Source organism: Podarcis bocagei (genome assembly GCF_964188305.1).
Source record: "Podarcis bocagei genome assembly, chromosome: 12".
NCBI classification, from domain to species: domain Eukaryota; kingdom Metazoa; phylum Chordata; class Lepidosauria; order Squamata; family Lacertidae; genus Podarcis; species Podarcis bocagei.
In genome coordinates this window covers 41,311,490-41,335,502 of record NC_138137.1, presented here as the reverse complement: position 1 = coordinate 41,335,502, position 24,013 = coordinate 41,311,490, and the positions used below count along the sequence as shown (strand labels likewise).

The 24,013-nt window shown below is 40.3% G+C and overlaps 1 protein-coding gene and 1 long non-coding RNA gene across 5 annotated transcripts in view; one reads left to right on the top strand and one right to left on the bottom strand.

Annotated features, from left to right (window-relative positions):
* Nucleotides 1-10,438, top strand: part of LOC308569900 — a 618,054-nt gene extending 607,616 nt beyond the window's left edge. The window contains exon 2 of the long non-coding RNA XR_014000919.1: nt 9,834-10,438. This is a non-coding gene — a long non-coding RNA (uncharacterized lncRNA). The remainder of the gene's footprint in view (nt 1-9,833) is intronic.
* Nucleotides 7,004-24,013, bottom strand: part of WAC (WW domain containing adaptor with coiled-coil) — a 47,476-nt gene continuing 30,466 nt past the window's right edge. For 3 of the 4 annotated variants that reach the window (XM_081164115.1, XM_081164117.1, XM_081164118.1), the window contains exons 7-14: nt 22,021-22,338; nt 20,513-20,758; nt 18,889-19,011; nt 16,913-17,061; nt 15,175-15,293; nt 11,935-12,118; nt 8,521-8,648; nt 7,004-8,026 (exon numbers count right to left, since the gene is read on the bottom strand). In XM_081164115.1, the coding sequence (XP_081020241.1) occupies nt 7,957-8,026; nt 8,521-8,648; nt 11,935-12,118; nt 15,175-15,293; nt 16,913-17,061; nt 18,889-19,011; nt 20,513-20,758; nt 22,021-22,338 (1,337 nt within the window). In that variant the 3' untranslated portion in view covers nt 7,004-7,956. The remainder of the gene's footprint in view (nt 8,027-8,520; nt 8,649-11,934; nt 12,119-15,174; nt 15,294-16,912; nt 17,062-18,888; nt 19,012-20,512; nt 20,759-22,020; nt 22,339-24,013) is intronic. The other variant, XM_081164116.1, reaches the window with a different exon arrangement.

Sequence of the window (24,013 nt, the reverse complement as noted above, 5' to 3'; positions counted from 1 at the left end):
GATGGCAAAATTAAGAGGGGACAGACAATAGGAGGAAGTACTGGACCTGGTGGTGCACATAACATAGGTCCGTGGATGACAAATGCAAGGAGATAATGTCTCTGCAGCCATAGCTGCAGTTCAATGGTAGACCAAATGCATTACCCACGTTCCACATCTGACATCTCCAGTTTGCTCTTAAAGAACCAAGTAGTGGAAGATCGTGGCATGAGGCCATAGGAAGCCACTGCCAATCGGAATTAATGCCAGGCTAAAGGGACAAATAGTCTGGGTAGACGCCCTGTTCCAGAGCAAGCCCATGGGAAGCATTTCGCCTCTCATTCCTGCCATCTGCAAACACTGCAAAACAAAAGCAAGCATAGAAACCAGAATCGCAGTAGCCGGTGCATGGAATTGGTGAACTCCAGGACAGGCTGTCCTACGTGGCAATTTGAGTGTCAGTGTTTAGAGCAGAGTAGCTTTCACCCAAGTCCTGCCAGCTGGGAATGGTGGGAGTTCAAAACTGCGAACCGTCTTGAGACCTCTGGGCATAGAGTGGTATATAAATTCAATTCAATTCAATAAAATAAAATAAAATAAAGTCTGGAAGGCACCAGATTGGTTATGACTGGCTTAGAGGAATGCTAAAACCTGAGTAATTACTGATCACAATTGTTGAAACAAATGCTTTCTTGCGTTTCATTTCTCTTGGCCTTCCTGTATCAATTAATATGCCACAGCAAATTATACTGAAGTTTACCAAAATTGTAATGATGCTCTAATAAAGTGCCTCAAAATTGTGTGGGCTCTCCTCTCCCACCCTCACTATGAGAAAGGGGCAGGGGGGTCTTTCTGTAGAGTGAGGCATTCTGGGAAAGTTGGCCAGCAGCTTGAAGTTCTGTTTAAAGTAACTTCCCAGTTTTCAACAGAACTTCCAGCCATTGTAGCAAAGCTGCTGTGCCCAAAATGCTTCACTCTGAGGAAGAGATCCTCTCCCTTGACACTTTCTCAAAAGTAAAACAGGGGGAAACTGTGGGGCAATGATGACGAGAGCTGCCATCACCTGACTGAGGCAGTGCATTTCCTTCCTCCATTTGGGTATCAGGAGAGAAATTATTGCAGAGCACAGACAGGACGGGATAGTGTCTTATCCAGGATTCACACCTTATCAAACTAACCTCCAGTGCAGGAACGTAAGTGGGAACAGCTAAACCAAGTGCCTTTGCAGACTGGCAAAAGTACACCTAACTGAAGTTTAATGCTACTCATTTGAATACATAGGAAGGAAGCATCCACTCTGACTGGCTAAGAGTCTCCACCAGCGGCAGCCAATGTTCAGCATTCTAGCTGTTCTGCACTACAACTCACACCAGCCCCATGCATAGCCAATGGTCAAGGATGATGGGATTTTGTAGTCACCAACCTCTGGATAATATCACAGTGTGCAGACCAGGGAATCCAAGATAATCTCCAGTCATCTCATTTCTACTACACAGATGGCTGGAAAGGTAGTTAAACGAATTTCCATCTTGTGGGCTTCCTATTTGGAATCCCACTTCACTGACCATTGAATCCTTATGGGATATCTTGCTGTGACGGCCAGTAGATGGCGCAACAACACACACAATCTGCTGTTTAGGCAGAGACCTCATTCATGGATCTGCAACTGAATCACCTCCAACAGGCTTCTGATAGGACCTGCTCTTGCAGAAGCCACGCTGGCTCTGCTTCAGAACGGTTTTTCAATATGCTTGGTTAGTTTATCTTTAACAACACTTTCCACTAGTCTTTCTGGGACAGACATTAAGCTAACTGGTCTGCAATTTCCAGGATCCCCCAGATTGGAGTTACATTGTCTGCTTTCCAGTCCCCAGGTATGGAGGCAGAAATGAGGGACAAGTTACAGTACATATTTAGATAAGCAATTTTACATTTGAGTCTGATAACTTTTGGATAGATGCTAGCCAGACCTGGTGTTTGTTAGCTTTAATTTTGTCTTTGAGGCCTAGAATGTCATCTCTTGTCAGAAGCGGGTGGCGCTGTGGTCTAAACCACTGAGCTTGGGGGATTGCCGATCGGAAGGTTGGCCGCGCAACGGGGTGAACTCCCGTTACTCTGTCCCAGCCTCTGCAAACCTAGCAGTTTGAAAGCATACCAGTGCAATCAAATAGGAACAGCTGCAGTGGGAAGGTAAACTGTGTTTCCCTGCACTCTGGCACTCATCACGGTCCTCTGTGCACCAATAGCGGTTTAGTTCTGCTGGCCACATGACCCAGAAAGCTGTCTGTGGACAAACACTGGCTCCTTCGGACTGAAAAGCGAGATTATTGCCGAACCCCAGTCAACTGGACTTAATCGTCCAGGGGTTATCTTTTGCCTTTTTACTACCTTCCATTCCGCGCACTACCCTTCCTGCCAATAGTTCCAGCACAGAGACTTGCCCTGTATCTTCCGCTCTGAAGCTGAGGCAAATAATTCATTCATCCTTATTCTCCTTTAGTACACATCTGACTACCTTGTCATTCAAGTCTTACCATCCATTAGCTCTTTCTCTGCCCAGAAGGCTGTCTGCCACTCTGAACTCCCAAGCCTTGCACCTTGCAGCCAAAGGCTGGGGTGAGTGGGAAGCTATATTGGCACATGCCCCACAGATGTACCTTAAGCAACCACTCTGGGAGAAGGGCAGGTGCCGTGCAGGACATTCAGCTTCTTTTACCTGTGTGCAAATTTTTCTTCTTTGGAACTAAAGGGGAAGAGAATAAACATAATTGGGGATTCTGTTTTTATGAGCTGAACAAAACCCCTTTACTGGGCAGCAGGGCACTTGGTATCCTAGCAACATGACCCTGGCTACAGCTATGAGGAGATGCTCATCTTCTGGCACCCTCCTCTCCTTGCTCTTTCGCGTCTCAGGGCATCCTTCATGTTTCTTGCTGACAAACTTTCAACTTTGTACTTCACTGGCCTAAGCGGCCTGCATGCTTTTTGAATGAGGAAGATCACCCAAAAGGAGCAGTGCTGACTGCTTCATTTGGCCAGTTGATTACTCAGCAACCTTTGAATGCACATCACAACATGCACAGCACCAAACTGCCAGTTAGATTCATGTGTTTTTAAAACTCTGCTACCAAGCAAAGGCTACAAGTCTACTGCAGGGGTGGGGAGCCTTTTTCCATTGAGGACCAGATTCTCTTGGGAGTAATATTATGGGAAGCACATGCTGGCAGTGGACAGGGCACCCCGTTCTTTTTGCCACTTTCCTCTAGCTCTCCCCACCCCACCCCCAACAACATGAAATTAAGTTGGAAGGCCTCAGTTCCCTACTCCTTGTCTACTGATGCTACATTTACCAAACTTCCATCCGTAGCCAGCTAAGTGGTTTCCAAGACTGAAATGTCTCCCAGGTCAAAAGGTCACAATTCCCCTAAAAATATGACTTTGCCTCTCAATGACCAGGGCGCACTAACAAAAAAAATTGAAGCGCCCCATTCATTTGTAGGATGAAAATGGGAAATAAAATGAATACTTCATTTATTTGATTTGCTTTCCATTAATTTCTATTGGAATGAGAAACTGAAACTGAAATTGAATCAACAGGTTCTGGGGTTGGAAGCCGGGGAGCACACAAGGAAATTGACAGGCTGGAAAGCTCAGCTGAGTAATAGCTATCCATTTGCTTTTTTCCATTGCCTCTATAAGGGGGAATCCCTCCCCACAAGTCTGGTTTCTTAAAGGACTAGTTTAATACCTGAATATCTCATGCCCATAGGATAAACAAAGGACTTAAGCAGGAAAAACAAAGCCATGTATCCCAATGAAGTCAACAGGAAGCTTATAGGATGTGCACCTTTTTAAATTGCCTTTAAAATGGGGATGGTTTTAATCTGTCTGAGATTTGGAAAGTCTTGTGCCTTGTGGGAGTAAGATGCCTGAAAAGGACATGCTATTTGGGATGCAACCCCACACACCTCAGTGGCAGGTAGTAAATATATTGAACAAAACTTGAAACAAATGCAATTCAAACTCATGAAAAACCAAGCGTCTGTAATTTCAGTTTGGTTCGACTTGGCTAATGCAACCATTATTATGGAACACTGGTAGCTTATTGTAATATACCGTACTTTTCGCTCTATAACACGCACCTGACCATAACACGCACTTAGTTTTTAGAGGAAAACAAGAAAAAAAAAATATTCTAAATGAAACAGTGGATGTATGATTTTTGTGGTTCATGCTGTGGCCACAGACATGTGATCTGTCGGTGAGTTTGGGGTAGCCCAATGCAAAAATCCTGAGGATCCATGTGGATCCATGCTTTGTAACCATGTTTTTGCACCACTGCGGCCCCAGGCAACAGTGGGTGTGTGATTTTTTTGGTGCAAGCTGTAGCCATGGACATGCTATGTGATCTGATTGTGAATTTGGGGTGACCCTGTGCAAAAATCCTGAGGATCAATGTGGATCCATGCTTTGTATCCAGGCTCTCTGTCCCTCTCTCCTCCCCACTCCGTGGCTCTTCTCCCGCTTTGCTGTTTCAAAGAGAGCCATGGAGGAGGGAAGGAAGGGGAACCATGGATCCTCTGCTCACGACTGCAGCAGATCCTCCCCGCCACCCATAGGCATTCCCTCCATAACACGCACAGACATTTCCCCTTACTTTCTAGGAGGAAAAAAGTGAGTGTTATGGTGCAAAAAATACGGTAATTGTTGCCTGGCCAAGTAGTAAGCATTCTGAACCTAGGAAAAAGAACAATTGGAACTCTTTACAAAAAAACAATGTGCTGATTAAAAGGTAAAGGGACCCCTGACAGTTAGGTGCAGTCGTGGACAACTCTGGGGTTGCGGCGCTCATCTCGCTTTTGGGTCATGTGGCTAGCATGATTAAAGCTGCTTCTGGCGAACCAGAGCAGCACACGGAAACGCCGTTTATCTTCCCGCTGGAGCAGTTCCTACTTGCACATTGACGTGCTTTCAAACTGCTAGGTTGGCAGGAGCAGGGACCGAGCAACAGGAGCTCACCCCATCGCGGGGATTCAAACTGCCGACCTTCTGATCAGCAAGCCCTAGGCTCTGTGGTTACTCTCATAGCCCTTATCCTCTAGGAACAGCAGATGAGAGAGAATGTTACATTAGACTCTCCCCCCTTCCAGTTAAGAGAAAGACAAGGAGATATTTCCAATGTTTTCTACACAAACATCTAGAATGCTTGCTTTCCCCCCAAAACACACACACATTCAAAACAGGTTATCTGGACAATGTTACTGTCAATGATGATTCAGTGCTTGCACAGCAAATGTGTGTTTACACAGAATCAGCAAGCGTGCATACACAGACATAGCTCAGCTGACTACTTTGACATGCATATAACTGCTCTCACAGCTTTTTTTGTTAAATTTCCTCCCAACGGTATATAAAAAGCTCTAGCGAACTTTTAAGCTGCTGATTTGACAAAGCTCATTTCTTCAAGAAACTAATTCAGTGCATCAAAATAAAGTATTGAGTGGCTTACAAGCAGCTCGGAAGCTTTTTAGTACAAGAATAGTATCCATGGGTCACGCCAAAGATTCATATAGTCCATGAACACCTGGTATCGGATATTATACAAAGATAGCAGGGAACAACAAGTTAGACCAGCAATGAGAAAAGCACTGTTAGGTGGGGTACTGTATAAATTCATAGTATTTCTTGGGGGTGAATACTGCGTATTTTAAATGTCAATTGCTTTTTAAAATGTTTCACCTACAAAACTAGTTTGTTCAGAGAAAGTGGACAGGTTGGTGAAATGAGTAACAGAAGGCAGGTCATCAAGCCTTGTGGATGTGTAGCCAGCAGCTACTGAAACCAGTGGAAGGAAGTTCAACTTCATTTCCTTCGAAACACATGGAGGTTGAGTAGATGCAAAGTGAGGTCTTACACAAATTAAAATTTCCTCACCAATTTCTCAATACAAAACTCTTTTATTATAGGCAAGTTAACAGCATTTAAACAAGTCACTTACCTGGTTGCCAATGGACAAGTAGTCAAATAGCCAGACAAAATAATTTGGCAGAGTTGGTTCTTTTTTTCCAGGCTCGCAATGTGTCACAAATGATTCAACGTAATGAACTTCCACAATACTAGGCTTATGCTGTAATCTTACTATGTAATGCTAGTATACCACCTTTACCATACAATGCTAAAACTTAAAGGGTGGACATGATTCCTGCATATGGCAGACAACACAAACAAGAATGGGCAGTCCCTAGTTTATTCAGAGGCCCCCAAAAGAAAAAACAAAATTGAAATTTCTTATAAAATGACAAAAGCAAAAATGTAAGCAGAGATTACTGAAGATAAAAGGCAACAGCATCACAAATCAGGAGGCAAACATATGTATCAAAGCCAAGATTCTACCGAATCTATTAATGAGGTTTCAGCACCTTTGAAGGAGTTTAAAGCAACACATGAACATTAGCAAAGTTTGCAATTCCTTCATCTTTCAGCATTAACAAGAATTCTAAACGGTCAAGTTTGGGAATGTACAAAGATTTGTGGCAGTATATTATGACTAACAGTTTTTTGCAAAGAAAACCCAAGTTTATTTTGTAGTAGCAATAGTTTCTTTTTTATTTTTAATATACTTTAGGAAACAATATACAAAGCTGAGCCTTCCCACCATTTTCAAATAGTGAGAAACTCCAATTACACAAAGTCAGCGTTTTGTGATGGCTAAGAACAGCAGTCAGCACCAGACTTGAACAGTTAGCTACAACACAAACATCCTTCGAAATGAAATGTCATAATAGCAAGACAGGTAAAACCAGGAGTTAACATATGACAACTGTTGGGGAGGTGTCAATGATCCTTGTTGAATGTCATTAAATATTTTATACACAATTTTCTGTTTACAATTTTTAAAATAAAGCCTCCCTTGAGGACTTATTTTCAGATAAGTAAAAAAGTATTCAACAAGAATAGCTTCGGTAAACAAATCCCCAAAGAGGCCAAATTCGAATGTTTCGACCAAAGGAAATGAAAACCAGTGTTTCTTTGTTTTAAACATGTTTATTACAACAGATACAATTCACATCTGACTAGTTTTTTTTTCCTTCTTTCCCTCCCACAACCATGTTGACATGTTCATTGGGCTGTTTCCTTATAATTTGAAAAAGGGATGTACTTTCAGCACACATGCCCAGCAGTACTACCAGTCCATTCTTACAGGGTGCAAATGGAAATACATTTCAATAATTTATACAAACAAGTGGGTTATGCTCAATCACTGCAATTTTAAGCTACTGTACACAGGAATGAAAAGATTATAGAAAAGTGCCATAGCAACAGTGCTTTAGGAAAGGAGGAAATTAGAATTTAAAAAAAAAAGCTGATAAAATCAGATCTAGGATTTTAAGGGGGAAATGAACACAGAAAATGAAAAACACTGCTCTGTAAAACAGAAATGGAGAAGCACTGCTCTTGATTCGGTGCAAGTGTGGAAACAGTTGTTTCATGATATTTTGTACATTACCCAAACTGTTTCAAACTGTTACAGCCTTGAGACACAGATCGCCTGGCGCTTGCATTGAATTTTAGGAAATGCAAGATTTCTGAATGATAAATTAACTAAAAGAGAGAGAGAGCTAATTTTGCAGACAGGTTTACATGTAAAGGCTAGGTATTTAGCCACCTCAGCATTGATTAGTTTTGGATGTCTAAGCTCCGATACACATGGCTTCCCATGGCTTCACTCTACAAAACATATTTACAACGTGAAGAATACATCTACAAGAAATCTACATTTCAAGGGTTTTACAAATCATCCTTGTTTCCTTCCCCTGAATGACACCCCTCCTGTCCCCTTTCCCATGTTATCTTTTTTATTTTTGCCCAACTCAACGGTCCAAAGTCTACTCAAATGCAGCTCAAAAATGTTAAGACTGGGCAATCAGTTTTACAGTTCCTGTACTCAAAACCCATGTGCAATTATTCACAACTTTTTCACACCATGAAGGAATTCTGATTCTTTAGTTTTTCAAGTTCTTTAATTTGTTGTCTCAAAAATAGTATCCTACAAAGGGAAAAGAAAGCAATTAGTACTGGCATGTCAAATCCATTCTTAGATGAGTAATTTACTCCATGAATTAGTACTTTAATAATGACATGCACATTCTTAAAGTTAGTTATTCAATCTACAATAGGTTGAAGGGATAATACTGTGATAAACACAGTTTTGTATGCATTTTATTTTTTATTTTTAAAAAGGACAAAATTGCTGGGCCTAGAAATAGTTGACCTACCTTAATGGTACACATAATGGACTAAATAATTGTTCAAGATCCAGGAACACACAAGGGCACCTTCAGTAGTTCAATGGCTGTGGAGGGAGGTATTATTCCTGTTTAAGTCAATGTCATCCTATATGTTAAGCTGTAACAGTTTTTAGCCCCTGACTGTACGCTAGGGAAAGTTGCTCAGTAGCTCTTAAGTTTATAAAACATTATGAAACAAAAACACTGATGAAAAGGATTTGGGAAATCAAGATGAGAAACCCAGAATTCTTACCTTTGCTCGCGCAAAGTTGCTTGAATTTCACATACTCGAACTAAAGATCTTAAGTTTTTTAATTCAGTACAAATTTCTGACATGTGGACACTTCCCATGTTATGAGCTTCTTCACGTAATCTCGATGCCTAAAAGAGTTAAGAGGAGGAGTTGGAAAGTGTGTTGCAGCTTTTGGAGTAACTTCTGGACGTAAACACAAAGTATGGTATTGGTGTCAAAAGAATCTCAGAACCCTCAGTTTCTTGCCATTCATTCAAAATGGTAAAATCCCAGTCCTGCTATATGCCAGCAACATGGTGCTTCACCTACTTAATTCAAATGGGTATTTAAAGTGTGGTGCTGTCTGTCAGTAAGAACCCAGAACTGTCCATTACAGCAAGTAGACTGAATGTAAGAAGAGCCCAACAGATCAGGCCAAACAGTCTGTTAGTCCAACACTGTTCTCAAAGTGGCCAACCATATACACATGGGAAGCCCATGGCAGAACCCAAGTTCAACAGCATGTTCCCCACCTGCACTTAAGACATTTAAGACATCTTTTTTAAATACCTAGGTATTTAATGAATTTGTCTGTCTAGGCAGAGTAGCTATACAAAATGTTGTGTCTAAAACTGACTTTTCATAGGGAATCGGTAAAAATTTACTGGCCTCAACCATTGTAATTTTTATTTATCAGATCTTTGCCCAAATACAGTGCGAGGTAAAAATTTGGAGTTAAAATGCCTTGGAGTAATCCAAAACCAATTCTTAAAATTCCATCTGTGCCTACCAAATGGTACACTGGCTGCAATGTTGCATGTGGAAGTTGGGTTTCCTTCCATCAGAGTGCATAAAGCACTTCTCCTGTACTGGTTACAACTGCAAAAGATGGGCGAGAATCGGTACCCTAAAAGTAGAGCCATCAAATGTGGATTAGGCAACATGAAGAACTGCTACCCTACTAAGATTTAACAGAGTACACTGACTGAAATTGATTCTGGGATTGGAAAGAGATTGACTGAAAAGTCAAGGATCTGGTCAAGCATTTTCCCGAATATAGAAACTAGAAGAATGACGTGGGAGCTGCCACAAAACACTACAGCATGGAGTACTCCTGTGATCAAGATCCCAGCCAGTGATGGTCTCTTCTAAACCTCTGCTGTCTTGTGGCCGCCTTCTCACTCATCAGTGAGAAAGGCTTCGGCCGTAAACCTGAGGAAAACCCAGTGCCTTGTGGAACATCCTCAGGAGAAGAAAAGGCTAAGCATCAAATCCTACACAATCTGGAGTGCAATCCCTAAAATGGTTGTATGGTGTATTGGCTGAGAAGAGAGTGGGTGTTGTTGTCTGGGCAGCCCAGGACCTCCAAACATACTGCCCAGGCTTGGGAGGCAGCAGTTATGAGTTACCAGTCTTTGCAGCCACAGCAGGCACTGTGATTCTCCAATGGTTTGACTTCACTCCTAGAGGCGCATTCCATTGTCTCTCAAGACAGACTGATACCAACAATGCTCTCTTTCAGCATACGCCATTCCATATTCCACCACACTGACAAAAAACACTCATTAGCATTCTTACCCCTCTGAGCATACTCAGTCCTCACTGGATTGTTTTTAGAACGCTTCCCTATCCCCTTTCATGGTGTTTTCATCATGTTTTCATACTAACTTTTGCACAAAGCATCTAGATCAGAGATGTCAAACCTGTGGCCCTTCCAGTTGTTGTTGGATTATTAACCTCATTACCCCCGACTATTGGCCATGTTGTCTGATGCTGATGGGAGTTGGAGTCCAAACAGCATCTGGGGTTCCCTATCCCTTATCTAGGTAAAATATTCGTGCTGTATGGCTTTTTGTGAAGTTCATGTGCTCTGGTAAAATTTGTTGTCTGACCAGAACAAATTATAAACTGACAGTACTACATTATATATACACTGTAATGAAGTTTCAGTCCTCTCTGCTACAGGATGTTTCTGTTACACTGACTAGAGTTCATGTTAAAACTGTAATATTTAAAACACTGCATCTGTGCTGCAATGCCTTATCTTACAACATTATCAATAATTACTATGAAGTCTGAAAGGTCAAAACAGAAAGGCCCAGTTAGCTAAAATTTAAAAACCACAACTAAAAAGAAATTTTATTCTTTTATACTTTACAGTTAACTGGTTATTTTTTCATTCAACTTTATAAAACTGACATGGAGAAAAGGGTTATTGGTTTTGAGAATTACAGAAAACAACGTTTAACTTTTAATTTGTACAGCATTGGATTGAAAAGTAAATATTTTTCTGTAAGCCTTTCTAAACCTCAACAATGATTTCTAACACCACTGTAATCTTCTCAGCTTCTTTTCTGCTTCAACATGCATGCAAGTTTGCCTGAAAACAAATGACTGAATCTGAATAGCTAAGGCAGCCTCAAATCTTATTAAGCCATGAAACAAAGGGGGCCATGTCTATATAACTCTCAACTTAAACTTCCTTCACAAGGTAAGGTTGCTGGATAATAGAGGAATATATTTTAAACCTGCAAATACACTCACTCATCCTCTGCTCTACTTGCTGTGAATAGGAAGGCTCCTTGCTTCAAACGACAAAACCAGTGACTAGTCATATTCTCTGCTCGCCATCTACCCTCCCCAAAAAGGGAGAACAGAACCATAAACCTGGCAGTAACAGTGCATTGCTATGTAGCCTGGTACATAGAACTCTCCCCTCCCACATTTCTGCCTTAAAGGGCAAGTAATCTTTTAAAGCAGGAGTGAAAGTGTCACAGAATTTCCAGGTCAGACAGTCCCCGGTCACCAAGGTCAATTGTTGCAGACAACCATGAACCAGGTAACTGACAAATTATAAAAGCTTATCTAATGTAACACTGCCCTAAATCACGGGATTAAAATGAGGAAAATCTAAATAAAACAACATGTTTCTTGGCTAACAATTTTAAGGTACTTCAATCTCCCAGTATATAAAAAATCACTATACCTATTCTACAACCTGTTTCCCCCACCAAACTGTTGGGATACCCCAACACAAACTACCTACAACAGTATTACACCCATGCATAAGAACAATTCCAGTGCTTCCAACCTCCATGGAAATGGAAATGCAAGCTGTGAAATATTCACTAGCATTAAATTATTTGCTTTAAAGATCATTGGTGTTCACAAGCATTTGAACAGAGGAAATTTAAAACACATTCAAAAGGAAGCTAAAGTGCTGTAATCCAAAGGGTTGCAAGCAAAAAAGTATTTCATCTCCACCTCCTCCTTACTGCAGCCCCCTTATGTACCGTCAAAATCTGCTTCCAAAAATCTAATGCAGATTTTGGAGGTGTGCAGGGGATAGGAGAGGAAAGTGAAATCCTATTGTGCAAGCGGAAATCTACTCAAACAACACTGGATTCTGCCCAACACTACAAAATGTACACTCACCTGCTTTTCTGCATGATCTGCAGGCCACCCTTGGACATGCTTTATAAGGTTTTCATTGAAATGTGCCGCTAACGTGGGTGTTAATGAACACGTAGGTCGTGCGGATGCATTCTGTGGTGCTGTCGTATTAGAAGCACTTGTATTGGAGGTATGATTTGGACCAGGAGATGGACTTCTCTGACTACTAAAAGAAAAAGAATGAATGAATGTTTGTTGAGTTAGCTTGTCAGGGATGCTTAATCTGCACCCTGCACAGTAGATTCGGCATAGATTGGATTATGTCCAAGGTTCCTTCCAACTCTACGAAGACTATATAGAATAGTTCCAATCTCTTCCATGAGAAAATGCCCACCTGAAAGTTGCATAGCCAGTAATCGTGAGATTAAAGGTAAAGGGTAAAGGGACCCCTGACCATTAGGTCCAGTCGCGGCAGACTCTGGGGTCGCGGCACTCATCTCACTTTATTGGACGAGGGAGCCGGCGTACAGCTTCCAGGTCATGTGGCCAGCATGACTAAGCCGCTTCTGGCGAACCAGAGCAGCACACGGAAATGCCGTTTACCTTCCCGCCTATTTATCTACTTGCACTTTGAGGTGCTTTCGAACTGCTAGGTTGGCAGGAGCAGGGACTGAGCAACAGGAGCTCACCCCGTCACGGGGATTCGAACCGCCGACCTTCTGATCGGCAAGTCCTAGGCTCTGTGGTTTAACCCACAGCGCCACCCGCGTCCCCTAAATCATGAGATTATCATTTTGCGAATTGTCTGTGAGAAGACAATAACTAAGTCATTAGTGAGGAGTGTTTTCTTCATGGCTTCAATGGATTTCAAACTAATTCTGTCTCAATTGACATGGGTATGGGGGGGGGGAGAGAAACCAAACTCTCCTGAAGTTTATTTAAAAAGGAAGTTTATTTAATGTCTTCTATGTGCCTCCCTGATGTCATTAGTCCCAACAGCAGGTAACCCCATTTTTTTCCAAGAACACACCAGTAACTTTCTTCCTATGACAAGCAGGTGCCACAGGTTTTATAAATCACTTCCACAGGCCCACATATTAAGTGTATGTGCCTAGCACCTTTTGTCTTTTACAACCAGTTTCACAATCCACATCACACTGCCTGTCAATTCCACAAAAGGCATCCTAACAGTTCTGTAAACCAGGATATTATACTAGTATACTGATAGTGGCACCACCTGCATTAGTTCTGATTGCAGAACCCACACCATCTTAAACACAGGAATTTTCTTCATATTGGCTAAAGTGGCAAATAGGAACAGTAAACATGGAACATTATATTAAGCAACAATTCTTTTAATAGAATTGTTCTCTTTTACTAGTCTCCCAGACTCTTGTTTCAGGGATTTGCCCAAAGTCCCACTTGCCCCAAATTGGGAAATGCCTGAAGTGAAATGAAAGGTCACCATGCCTAGTATCTATGCTTCTCCAGTGCTCAGTGGTTGAACATTTTTGTACTGAAGACACTTGACTAGTCACCTCTGCAAGTAACAATTACTCCAGGCAACTGGGTTATGCTCTGATTCAGAACAGAGCTATACATGTGGCCAGTGGCCTGGGGATCACATGTCACACTAAGTCAATTATGGCTTAGCACACACATGTATTCTACACCAACCAGAAGCCAATCCAACAGTAGGCACAGAGCAGAAAATAATCCTGAGAAGCCACTTGCATAAAATTAGGAGTTGACATTATGCATCAATAGTGAGCCTTAATTCAGACCAAAGCACAATATTGGGTATACTAGGACAATTTAATGAATAGCATATTCATCAAGTATACATAATTATTTCTGTCAGTTGCAGTCAGTGTATTTGTGCACGGGTGTACTTTTGTTCGCATTAAGCACTTCCTGTCCCTATGATGGCTGTTGAAATTTTGCCCTGCACACATAAAAACTGTTTTGCTCCTAGTATTTCTTTGGCAACCCTATCCCAGGGGGTGGGGAAAAACACCACCTAGAAACCAAACAACTTTGAAGCAAAGCACTTCCAGAATTTGACTGCCTTAATCTTAACCAACAATGCCAACAATAATTTTATCCCTATTTTTATTTTTAAACATGATATTTATGTCATGTAAACATTTCCTTTTAGTCTCCAAGCTCTAATTTTTTTAAAAAAGCACCTTTTTTGAAGATATGATGCATTCTACTGGACAAAATGTAGCTCAAACCTGAAGATCAAAGCTACGTAAAGAACAATTCAGAACTACCATTATTAAAAATCTGAGCTGATTCATCTCAATGAAATCATACACTTAAAAGGAGGGCTCAACAATGACAGATTTCCTTTAATTCAAAATTTTAGTGTGCCTTCATAAGCTTATCTGCTACTATCACACAACCAAAAAAGCCACAACTGTTTAAAAAGCACCAAGCAAATTTCTGAAATGCAAATGTATTCAAATTGTTTACTTAAAATGGTAACATACAGGTTTTAAAACAATACTAGGAATTTAATATGGAAATTCTGTCCCCGTACCACCTTCTAATAATGGGACTAAGAATTTATCTTTACATTCACCAACAGCAGAGATGTGTTTAAGCACTGCCACATTTCTATCTGTTAAAATGAATAGCTTATGCTGGCTTCAAAGACAATACACAAAAAGCCCCCAAGATTTCCATTCATGTCTCAAAACTGAATACACACACTTGTGGTGAAGAAGCAGCTTGTGAAGTCCTTCCAGTTTTTCCTGCATAACTTAAGGCAACAGAATTCCAGGATGTACAGGTGTTAGCTCACCTGTACAAACATAAAACTGAAATCTAGACACTACAGTTATTAGGCCACTAACTCCAATAACTGGCCATGTGTAAATAATCTATCCTGCAATTGCACTGAGACTGTAATGTTCTCCCCAACTTTGAATGCAAGAATACTGTACAGTGGTACCTCGGGTTAAGTACTTAATTCGTTCTGGAGGTCCGTTCCTAACCTGAAACTGTTCTTAACCTAAGGTACCACTTTAGCTAATGGGGCCTCCCACTGTCGCCACGCGATTTCTGTTCTCATCCTGAAGCAAAGTTCTTAACCCGAGGTACTATTTCTGGGTTAGCGGAGTCTGTAACCTGAAGCGTATGTAACCTGAAGTGTATGTAACCCGAGGTATCACTTTACAGGCAGTATTTGCAGATGAGAGCATGCAGCTCCAAAAAGCAACACTTGGTAGAATAGGATATGGTGAAGTCAAAAGCCAATACCAATGTAATATATACCTTGAACGCTGAAGACTTCGAGGAGAAGCAGGTTCATGACCTTGTTGTTTGTCAGCAATCACTTGCTGCTGAGATGCTGACTGTGAAACTGGTCCTTGCTTAACACCTGAAGTAGTAACCTGAAAGTTCAAAATTTGACCACATTTCAGTATTACTTCAAATAACCTTAAACTGAAGAGCTATCAATCAGGATTAGAAGTGGGATACCTCCTGCAACTTATTTCAGGCATAGTACACAGAAATGGAAGGAAGGATGTCTTCTAATTTAATTTAACTCAAATTGCATGAACAAAGATACTCAAAACTGTACACACACAATCCCCATACAAAGAAGGTATCAGAAGACTGAGGCTAATCCTCAGGTTAGCAGAAGTACCCCTACAAAAACAAAAACTTTATTACAATATTTAAGGGACCAAGACACAGTTCAGTACAGACTAAGCATGTTCAGTGTTGACGGAATGCTGACCAACTGTTGGGAGGATAAATCTGAAAACTGGAATGGAATAGAGCTGCTTTAAAAGGACAGAGGAAGAGACAGATATATAACAAGGACAGCGGGTACTTTGCTATTGTTATTGGTAACTTCCTAGTTGAATTACAGCAGGGACCGCCAATAGACACCTTTGCAAACCCCAGAAACTGTTGTGGGCAGCACACACACCACAACTGAGCACACACCTCAACCTAGTCTATTGGCTACAGCAGAATGCTTCTTTTAAGTCTAATTTCAGCAGGAGGAGGGAGCCGTATAGGCACCACGTTAGTGCATTATACAAGACTCCAACTTTCAAAACAGCCCATGATCTTCAATTATCCTGCAAACAAGGCTGGCAACATCAATCCTGCCATGTGGGAATCCCTTGCAGACTACTTCAGCGCCTGGAGACAGACCATGGTGCATCTGAAGCACCACAACCACACACATCTGCCCTAGCTGCAACAAAACATGTCTCTTCTTTATTGGTCTCTACAGTCACAGCAGATGCTGTAACTCTCCAAAATTTGACTTTACCCCCAAAGGTGAACTCCTCCATTGTTTCCCAAGATAGATGGATGCCAACAAGGACAGCTAGATTAACTGGGACTGGCTGATATGATAAAATTTATGCTAGACTTTGTCAAACTGCTCAGAGAACTGTGGGTGGTATGGAAAGGACAGAAGTGAAAGCTGTCTATTAAAATTATTGTAGAGAACTAATAATGTAATAGATGGACACCAGTTTGTCTAAACCTCCTCCCACAAAGCCCGATAAGGACTGTGCTAAGTAAGCACAGAATAGTGACTAATATTTTTTTGGAAAAGAAATCCTGCTAACAACATTTAAAGTAGGCCACTATTATTATGCCCATGTTGAAGGTAGAAGAAGATGAGAGTGGTTTGCTTGAGGCTGCCTACCAATAAAACGAAGGCAAGATCTGTACTGGGAATTTCTAGCTCACTCTTAGCCACTTTGTTACCAAGTCCAACCAGTGACAGTTATAGACTAAAATAATAATAATTAAAGCAACTTGTTTTTTTCCACCAGAAACTAGAGCATCCATTAAAGCTCATCTAATGAAAACTGTTGAAGTACTAAACATTGAGATTCTTATCCTTTGGGTTTCTTGTTTAATACAAGAAACAGCCAAAAATATTTTTAAAAAAATATTTAAAGCATTACAATGTTGGAGTCTTGTGTCTGCTTTAACAACAGAAGCAGAGTTTTACTCCTGCTGTAACTCATTAAAATCTTACCTTTGGCTGTGAGGATACAGGGGGTGTATTTATCAAAGGTTTCAGAGGAACTGTGTTAGTCTGAGGCGTACTTATCCTTGGAGATACGTATGACCTTGGTGATGAGGCATCCGATGTTAAAGACATTGGGGATTGATTAGATGGCTGAGCTGTAAATAAGACCATGACAATTTTTTAAAATCTTACTCAATCTAAGTATTTCTTTTAAGTATTCTTAGGAAATAAAGCTTGGAAGACTTAAGCAATGGAAGGGGGAAGAGGAGCTGTGACCAAATGAGAAAGCCAAGAGACATAAAACAGTTGCTCCATGAAGGACTAAAAATTACAAACTCAGCAACTTTTTATGCTGTAACAGGAGACATATCCAGATGATGCTGTTCTATTGTTTGCTGAAACTAGGTGCTGAAGGGTTTAAAAGCTTTGGACTATCTTTTGCTACTTCAGCACCTAAATCTGTATGGAATTTTCACTGCTGAAATGATTTTACTATTTAAAGCCTCACACACCAATTTAAAGCCTCACACACCAATTTATATAATCGAGTGTAAATCCTGTACTTACATACACAGATGCTTCAGCCTCAGACTGACCAAACTATTAAACAAGCAATTTAAGTACATACTGTCCTTGTTCTTTTTCACTCCTGTGCCACACTAAGCTAAGTCATGGAACAAACCTTAGCTATAGTTTGTGGTTAGCAAGGAGAGCACTTGACCACAAGCACTGGTTTCAATGCCACACTAAGCCAAATTTTGATTTAGCTTAGCATGGGAATAAAAAGGGTTGGGGAGGAGCAAAACAACTGAACTCCTCTTTAGGAGACCACATATTCATGTGGTCCCAGCGAGCCATAGTCTGGCTTACCACATGGCATGCATAGTCAAATATATTTGCCCATGAAGAGTCTGAAAATATACTGTATATCATGTGGAACTACACAAAAAAGCTTACTTTAAAGTAGCAGGCAGTCAAGTTGCATATGAATAATAATTGATGGGCATAAGAATTCCCACTTCACACACTGAGCCAGTTTTAGACTGGGGGGGCAAAGGGATCTTTTAAATGGCAAACAAAATATTTATATGCCTGCAAATGCAAAGTGTATTTTCCAATATATATTATTAATTATTCAATTTGTTAGTTGCAGCCTCTAGGCCATGCACTACTTAATTTTTGACATCTACCACTGACCACAGACCTCTCTTTAAGAAGTTCTAATTTCAGCTCTCAATTTTTTTCAGTGAGGGCATTTTGTCCCTAGATAGACCCAGAAGACCAAACAACAAAAACTAAAGAAAGTTAATTTTAGTCAGGATCATTTTCTGCTTATGATTATTAGCTTTTAATAGAACTAATCAAACTCCCAATGCTTCCACTAAGTTCAAAGTAATATAGCGCATAGCAGGAGTTTTCTAGATAACCTATTTTAGGTATTCATAGTAAGTACCGCATAGTAAGAACTTGAACTAGATCACTACAGTATTAGCTTTTTTATAGTTGGAATAGATTTGGTCTCCCCTTCCGGAATCTGAATAAGCAATAAAACTTGTTAAGAGAAATAACAACATCTTCACACATGCAGCTCAGTCCAACAGAATGTATGCAGTGTCAATTTTGTTGGCTTTAGTAAATGCTGATTATTTATAATGCTATTATGCTTGACTGGTCCAGAAACATTTGGACTGAATGCACCAAACAATTGAATCTCATCCTCCATAAATATGTTCAGAATAACAGAACAACAAATTGTTGCTGCAGTGGAAGCTACCAGCTTTTCTGAACACCCTTTAGGAATCTGACTTTAAAGGTTATATCTATATAAGTTAGTTATGTCCATTATTTTAATTGGTCTACTCTGACTAGGACTAACACTTGATACATTTTTCCTAACTGAATCCCTCTACAGTAAAATGAACCGAAGTCTCATAGCGTACAAGGCAATTTTACACGGAGACAAAAAGAAGCTTCCAAAATACCTTGTGTGGAAAGCTGTGCTGCTTGAGAAATCAGGGAAGTTATATTAAAAGCAGATGGTCCAGCAGTGAGAATTTTATGAAGTATAGATTGTAGAGAAGCTTGTGTCACAGCAGCTGTAAGAACTAACAGACAAATTAAGATTACCACTTTAATTCCCTGAAAAGAAGCAACAGTGTATCTACAGTACTTATTTTTGAAAGAAAATACTACAGTGGTGCCTCGCAAGACGAAATTAATCCGTTCCGCGAGTCTCTTCGTCTTGCGGTTTTTTCGTCTTGCAAAGCACGGCTATTAGCGGCTTAGCGGCTTTAAGAAAAAGGAAACAAACTCGCAAGAACTCGCAAGACGTTTCGTCTTGCGAAGCAAGCCCATAGGGAAATTCGTCTTGCGGAACGACTCAAAAAACGGAAAATTCTTTCGTCTAGCGAGTTTTTCGTCTTGCGAGGCATTCGTCTTGCGGGGCACCACTGTATTCCCTAAAACTGAGTTCCTGATCCAGTTTCTCATAAGAACCTAAGAGCACCCCTGCTGCAGCAGACCAAAGGTCCCTCTAGTAAAAATCCTGTTCTCTCTGTGGCCAACAAGATGTTTAAGGAAAGCCCAAAAGCAGCACATGAGAGCAGCAGTACTCTCCCCGTTTCTGTTCTCTATCAACTGGTATTCAGATGTATACTGGCACAAACAGTAGAGACAGAACATAGACATTGTGACTAATAGCCACTGATAGTTAAATGACAAAGTAATGGAGGATAAGAATATGTATTATGCAAAGTGGAAATGTTGTTTTTTTGGTCCTGAATCTTCCAACATTCCGTTTCATTGAATGTTAAGTGAGAAAAACTTCTCTCTATCCACTTTCTCCTGTCTACACATTTTTATTCTCCTCTATCATGACTTCCTCTACTTTCCATTTCCCCAAAACTAAAAAGTCCTGAATATCCCGTTTTCCAGATCTATCTTTTGAGCTGCAGTGACCAGAATTGTACACATTATTCCTGTAAGTGCAGCAGCAATTGTAGGGATCTGCAGGGATCTGCAGTAGTGCAATCCTGTGTGTGTTCTACTAAGATGTATGCCACGCTGGGTTCAATGGTTAAGTTCAGCACTGCAGTTTAAAATGCACTGTACTAAAATCAAATCTAAGATGTTAATCAACTTTCACTGGCTGAAATGCAAGTAGTTCCATTTGTTGCCCCCACTTTCCCCTAAGCTCAATGCAAATAGTACATTGAAAATAATTTCCAATTCATTAATACAGCCAGTCTTGGCTTCATGCAAGATAAAAGGCAGAAAAACATGGAGGTTCCCAACCACATTTGTCATGTTACACGAATACAGTGGCAGGCATTTATAGCAGGGAATCACCAGCTGGATTCTCCCCTACAAATGCCACTCCCTCATATTTTTCCAAGTCTCTATGTCTCTAATTCATCCCTGTAAATCTTTCCTTCCTGCCCATCACCTTAGTAAATGTTCGCTTGGACACATATTTGCAAAGTGCACGATACAGTCATTGCATTAAACTAACACTTTAAATCTACCTTATGTAGAAGTGTCACTTCTAGATATGTAGTCACTTTGTTCAATACAGTATTAGGACAAACTATTAAAAATCTGTCTTACCTTCATTTATTTTGGATATATCTACACTTGAATTGTTAAGCTGCAATGTGGCTTGAAGAGCAGGTAGTAACTGTCGAAGGAGATTTGGGTCCTGAAGTAATGGAGGAATTGGGGATTGTGAGACAGGTGAAACAGGAACTGTTGAAGCCGATGAAGTTGGTGCAGAAGCTGGATTCAGCCCAGAAGCAGATGATGTGGAAGGAGTTGTGCACGAGTGGGATAGAGACTTGTCCATTGACATAGATTCTGAAGAAACAGAGATATTTATGTTTCTTCCCATCATAACCCATATTCTTTCACATACTCTAAATACAGTAATAAATCAAACTTGCCAAAATTATACAAAATTTTGTGGCTGGTTTTAAATTTCTCCCATTATATAGGGTTGTTTTTTTTAAAAAAAAAAATGCATTACAGAACACTTGAATTTCCAAAGTGGTTAATGAGATAAAAACAATGCTACAAAGTAAAAGCAAAGGGTGATATTTGTGGCAGCCCACTCATGCAACAGCCATTCTACTTCTCAGCACATAGCAAATTCAATGGGTGTGTTGTGCTTGTGAAAGATGTCGTGCACACCCTAGGGCATCTGCTAAACTTTGTGCACTGTCAGAAAAAAATATCTATCAAACTCTCAAACATCCTGTGCTCAAACTATTAATATTTAACATAAAAATCTAATAATGCCTGTAGACAGTGTAACTGATACAGTTCCTGAATTTAGACCCAAAGCCTGTTTCGAATGTCTTTATATCACTCCCGAAAGGGCAAAGCACCACCAATGTTACCTGCAGAAGTGAAACTTACTGGATTTGGTGGCACCTGCAAAACCTTAATGTATGGGTTTGTACAGTATTGTAAGCATACATAATTTGGATGGTATCAGCAAGGAACAGGACACACAGTTGTCAAACAGGTTCAAAATTAGAGTTTATTTGGTCAGGTATCCTGATGTTGGAGAATATCAGAGACTTCAGAATACACAAATGAAATTATGTACATACAGGTGGAGGGGGGAAGGGCCTAGACAAAAATCTCTCGTTCTCCCCCATTATTGGACACCTGCTGCTGGATCAGACCTTGTGCTTACACAAGAGCACCAATCATATACATCCCACAGTATTCTAAAGTTTCAATGCCAGGTGTCAAGATCTCTTAACACAGTGGCTTCAGAGAGGCTGTGTAGGAATACTAATCACACAAATATGTCAAACAAGCTAGTTATACCACTTATGCTTTCCTGAAAAGGCTTGAAGCAATTTGATGTTTAAGCATACTTTTCAGATATAAGAAAATGAGTAAATCACTGAAAATGTCATGTAAAAAAAAAAAAAATAGCAACACGTCATTAGGTGACAACCAAATATGAGCTGGAGCTCTAGGTTTAAAATTCATGGTTAATGTAAACCTCAACTCCTCGGCATAGGGCAAGCAGGCTACAGCTCTAAAGGTTGTGTATTCTATAGTCATCTGACGTAACAACATGGAGAAGCCAAAAACGTTTTTACCTGACAAACTTTTTCTCTCTGTTTTCTGTGAAGGGATGGAAGAGGTGGGTGTAGGCAGTTTTGATAAGGAAGATGCTCCATTTGCATCAAACGATTTCTTTGGCTGGTGGTCAGACTGTAGAGAAAATGGACTAGGTGGAACAGAACTTGGGGTAGTAGATGGGTGAACCACTGTTTTGATGGGATGCTGTACTGGGGTCGAACTACTGTGAGTCTCTGTTCTTGGCAGTCTGTAGTCTCTGTCGTTGTGTCTGCTTGTCTGAGACAAAATATTCTGTGGGAGCATATTAGCGGCATCACTGGAATGCTTCTCTTCCACTTTTGTTTATCATTCACAATGTTGCAATGAGAAACGGAAAAGACCAAATTAGAGCTCCAATACTGACCAAGTAAATATATCTGCATTTACTGAACTTTAATCCTATTCTAGCTCCAATTGTGAAGAATGAACATTATTTCATAAAATACTCAATGCTGTGATGTACTTATCAAATTTAACTTTTCTAATATTCATATTATATCTACAAATGCCGCACTACAAAGGTTTGAGTGCTTCAGTACCAAATTCCATTATTTGTTGTTGTTGCTGTTGCTAAATTTATTAGCAGTAGGTCCCAGGGAGGGTTACAACAATATAAAATTAAAAACAGTTAAAACAGATTCCAATCACAGGAATTGAGTGGGCCAAAAACACACTTCTTAGGTGTCAAAGGCACCGCCAAAACAGAAATGGCCAGCGACAAGAAACAAAGACCAGTAGTAAAGAATTAAACAGAAGTAAAACACTGAGCATAGAATAGCAAAAGATATTTAGCAAGGAGACAAAGGTTGTTGTTTTTACCTCAGTGGAGGACAAATAAAAGGACAGAAACCAAACAGTAAAAAAATGGACAGACACCAAACAGTAACAAAGACAGGAAAAAGTATCCTACAACTAAAGAAGAGGAAGATTACTAAGTAACGAAGAATAACAAAGAAAGGAGTTAAAGAGGACTCTGCTGACTAACAGCCAACAAAAGAGTGAGAGCTCTGTCCTAGGCAGGAGGAAAAAACTGAGAAGCAGTCTACCTCACACAATTATGTGCTCCTGCCTGAGTCTTTTGCAAGAGGAACAGCCCAATCTGAACAATTCATAATAAATTTAAAAAGTTAAAACAGATTCCAATTACAGGAAACGCACATCTCAGGTGTCAAAAGGCTAGGGTAATGAGATGTATCTTCAACATTTGCAAAAAGCTACATAGTGAAGAAACCAAATGCAACTGTGGGGAGGAAAGAGGGGCTGCCACAAAGATTGCCCTCTCCCAGCCCCCCCTCATCTTCTGAGGGAGATGGAACTACCAGTTCTGGGGACAAGCTGCTAAAATATTCTTGAGAAGCAATGACATTACTGCCTTCAAGGGTTATAGGGAGCTAAACACACTTGCATCTCGTATTCCAGCATGAAATAATAAAAACTAATGGCACATCTCTAAATTAATTACTCCAAGGCTGAAAACTCAGAAGCATTTGTATTCAAACCTACACAACATTGAAGTTGTAAAGGGACATAGGAGAATATTTTTAATATAAAAACGAAAGGTTTCATCTTCAGTACGCTTTAATACTGACATTACAATTGTGCTTGAAATTCATGAGAAAGGTGGAATGTGCAATATTTATAACAATTCCTAAACTGGCCCATTTTTGAAATTAATAAATACACAAAGCAACCTTGATTCTCAACCGAAACAGAGAACTTTAGACATGCTGGTGAACTTGTCATTGAAGAAAAGGGGGAAAGCACCAGTTTATGATGCTTTGTGCAAGGGCTGTGAGAACAATTCATGCTCATAAAATAAATCACAGGAACCATTTCAGTGTCTATGCAAGAATCAGGCACAGGTACATCAAGAAAACACATATAAAGTCTAGCATATCTGTAAAATTTGTTTTGATGTGAAATTACTGACAAAGCATAGAAAATGGATAGGCAGGTTTTTTTATTGTATTA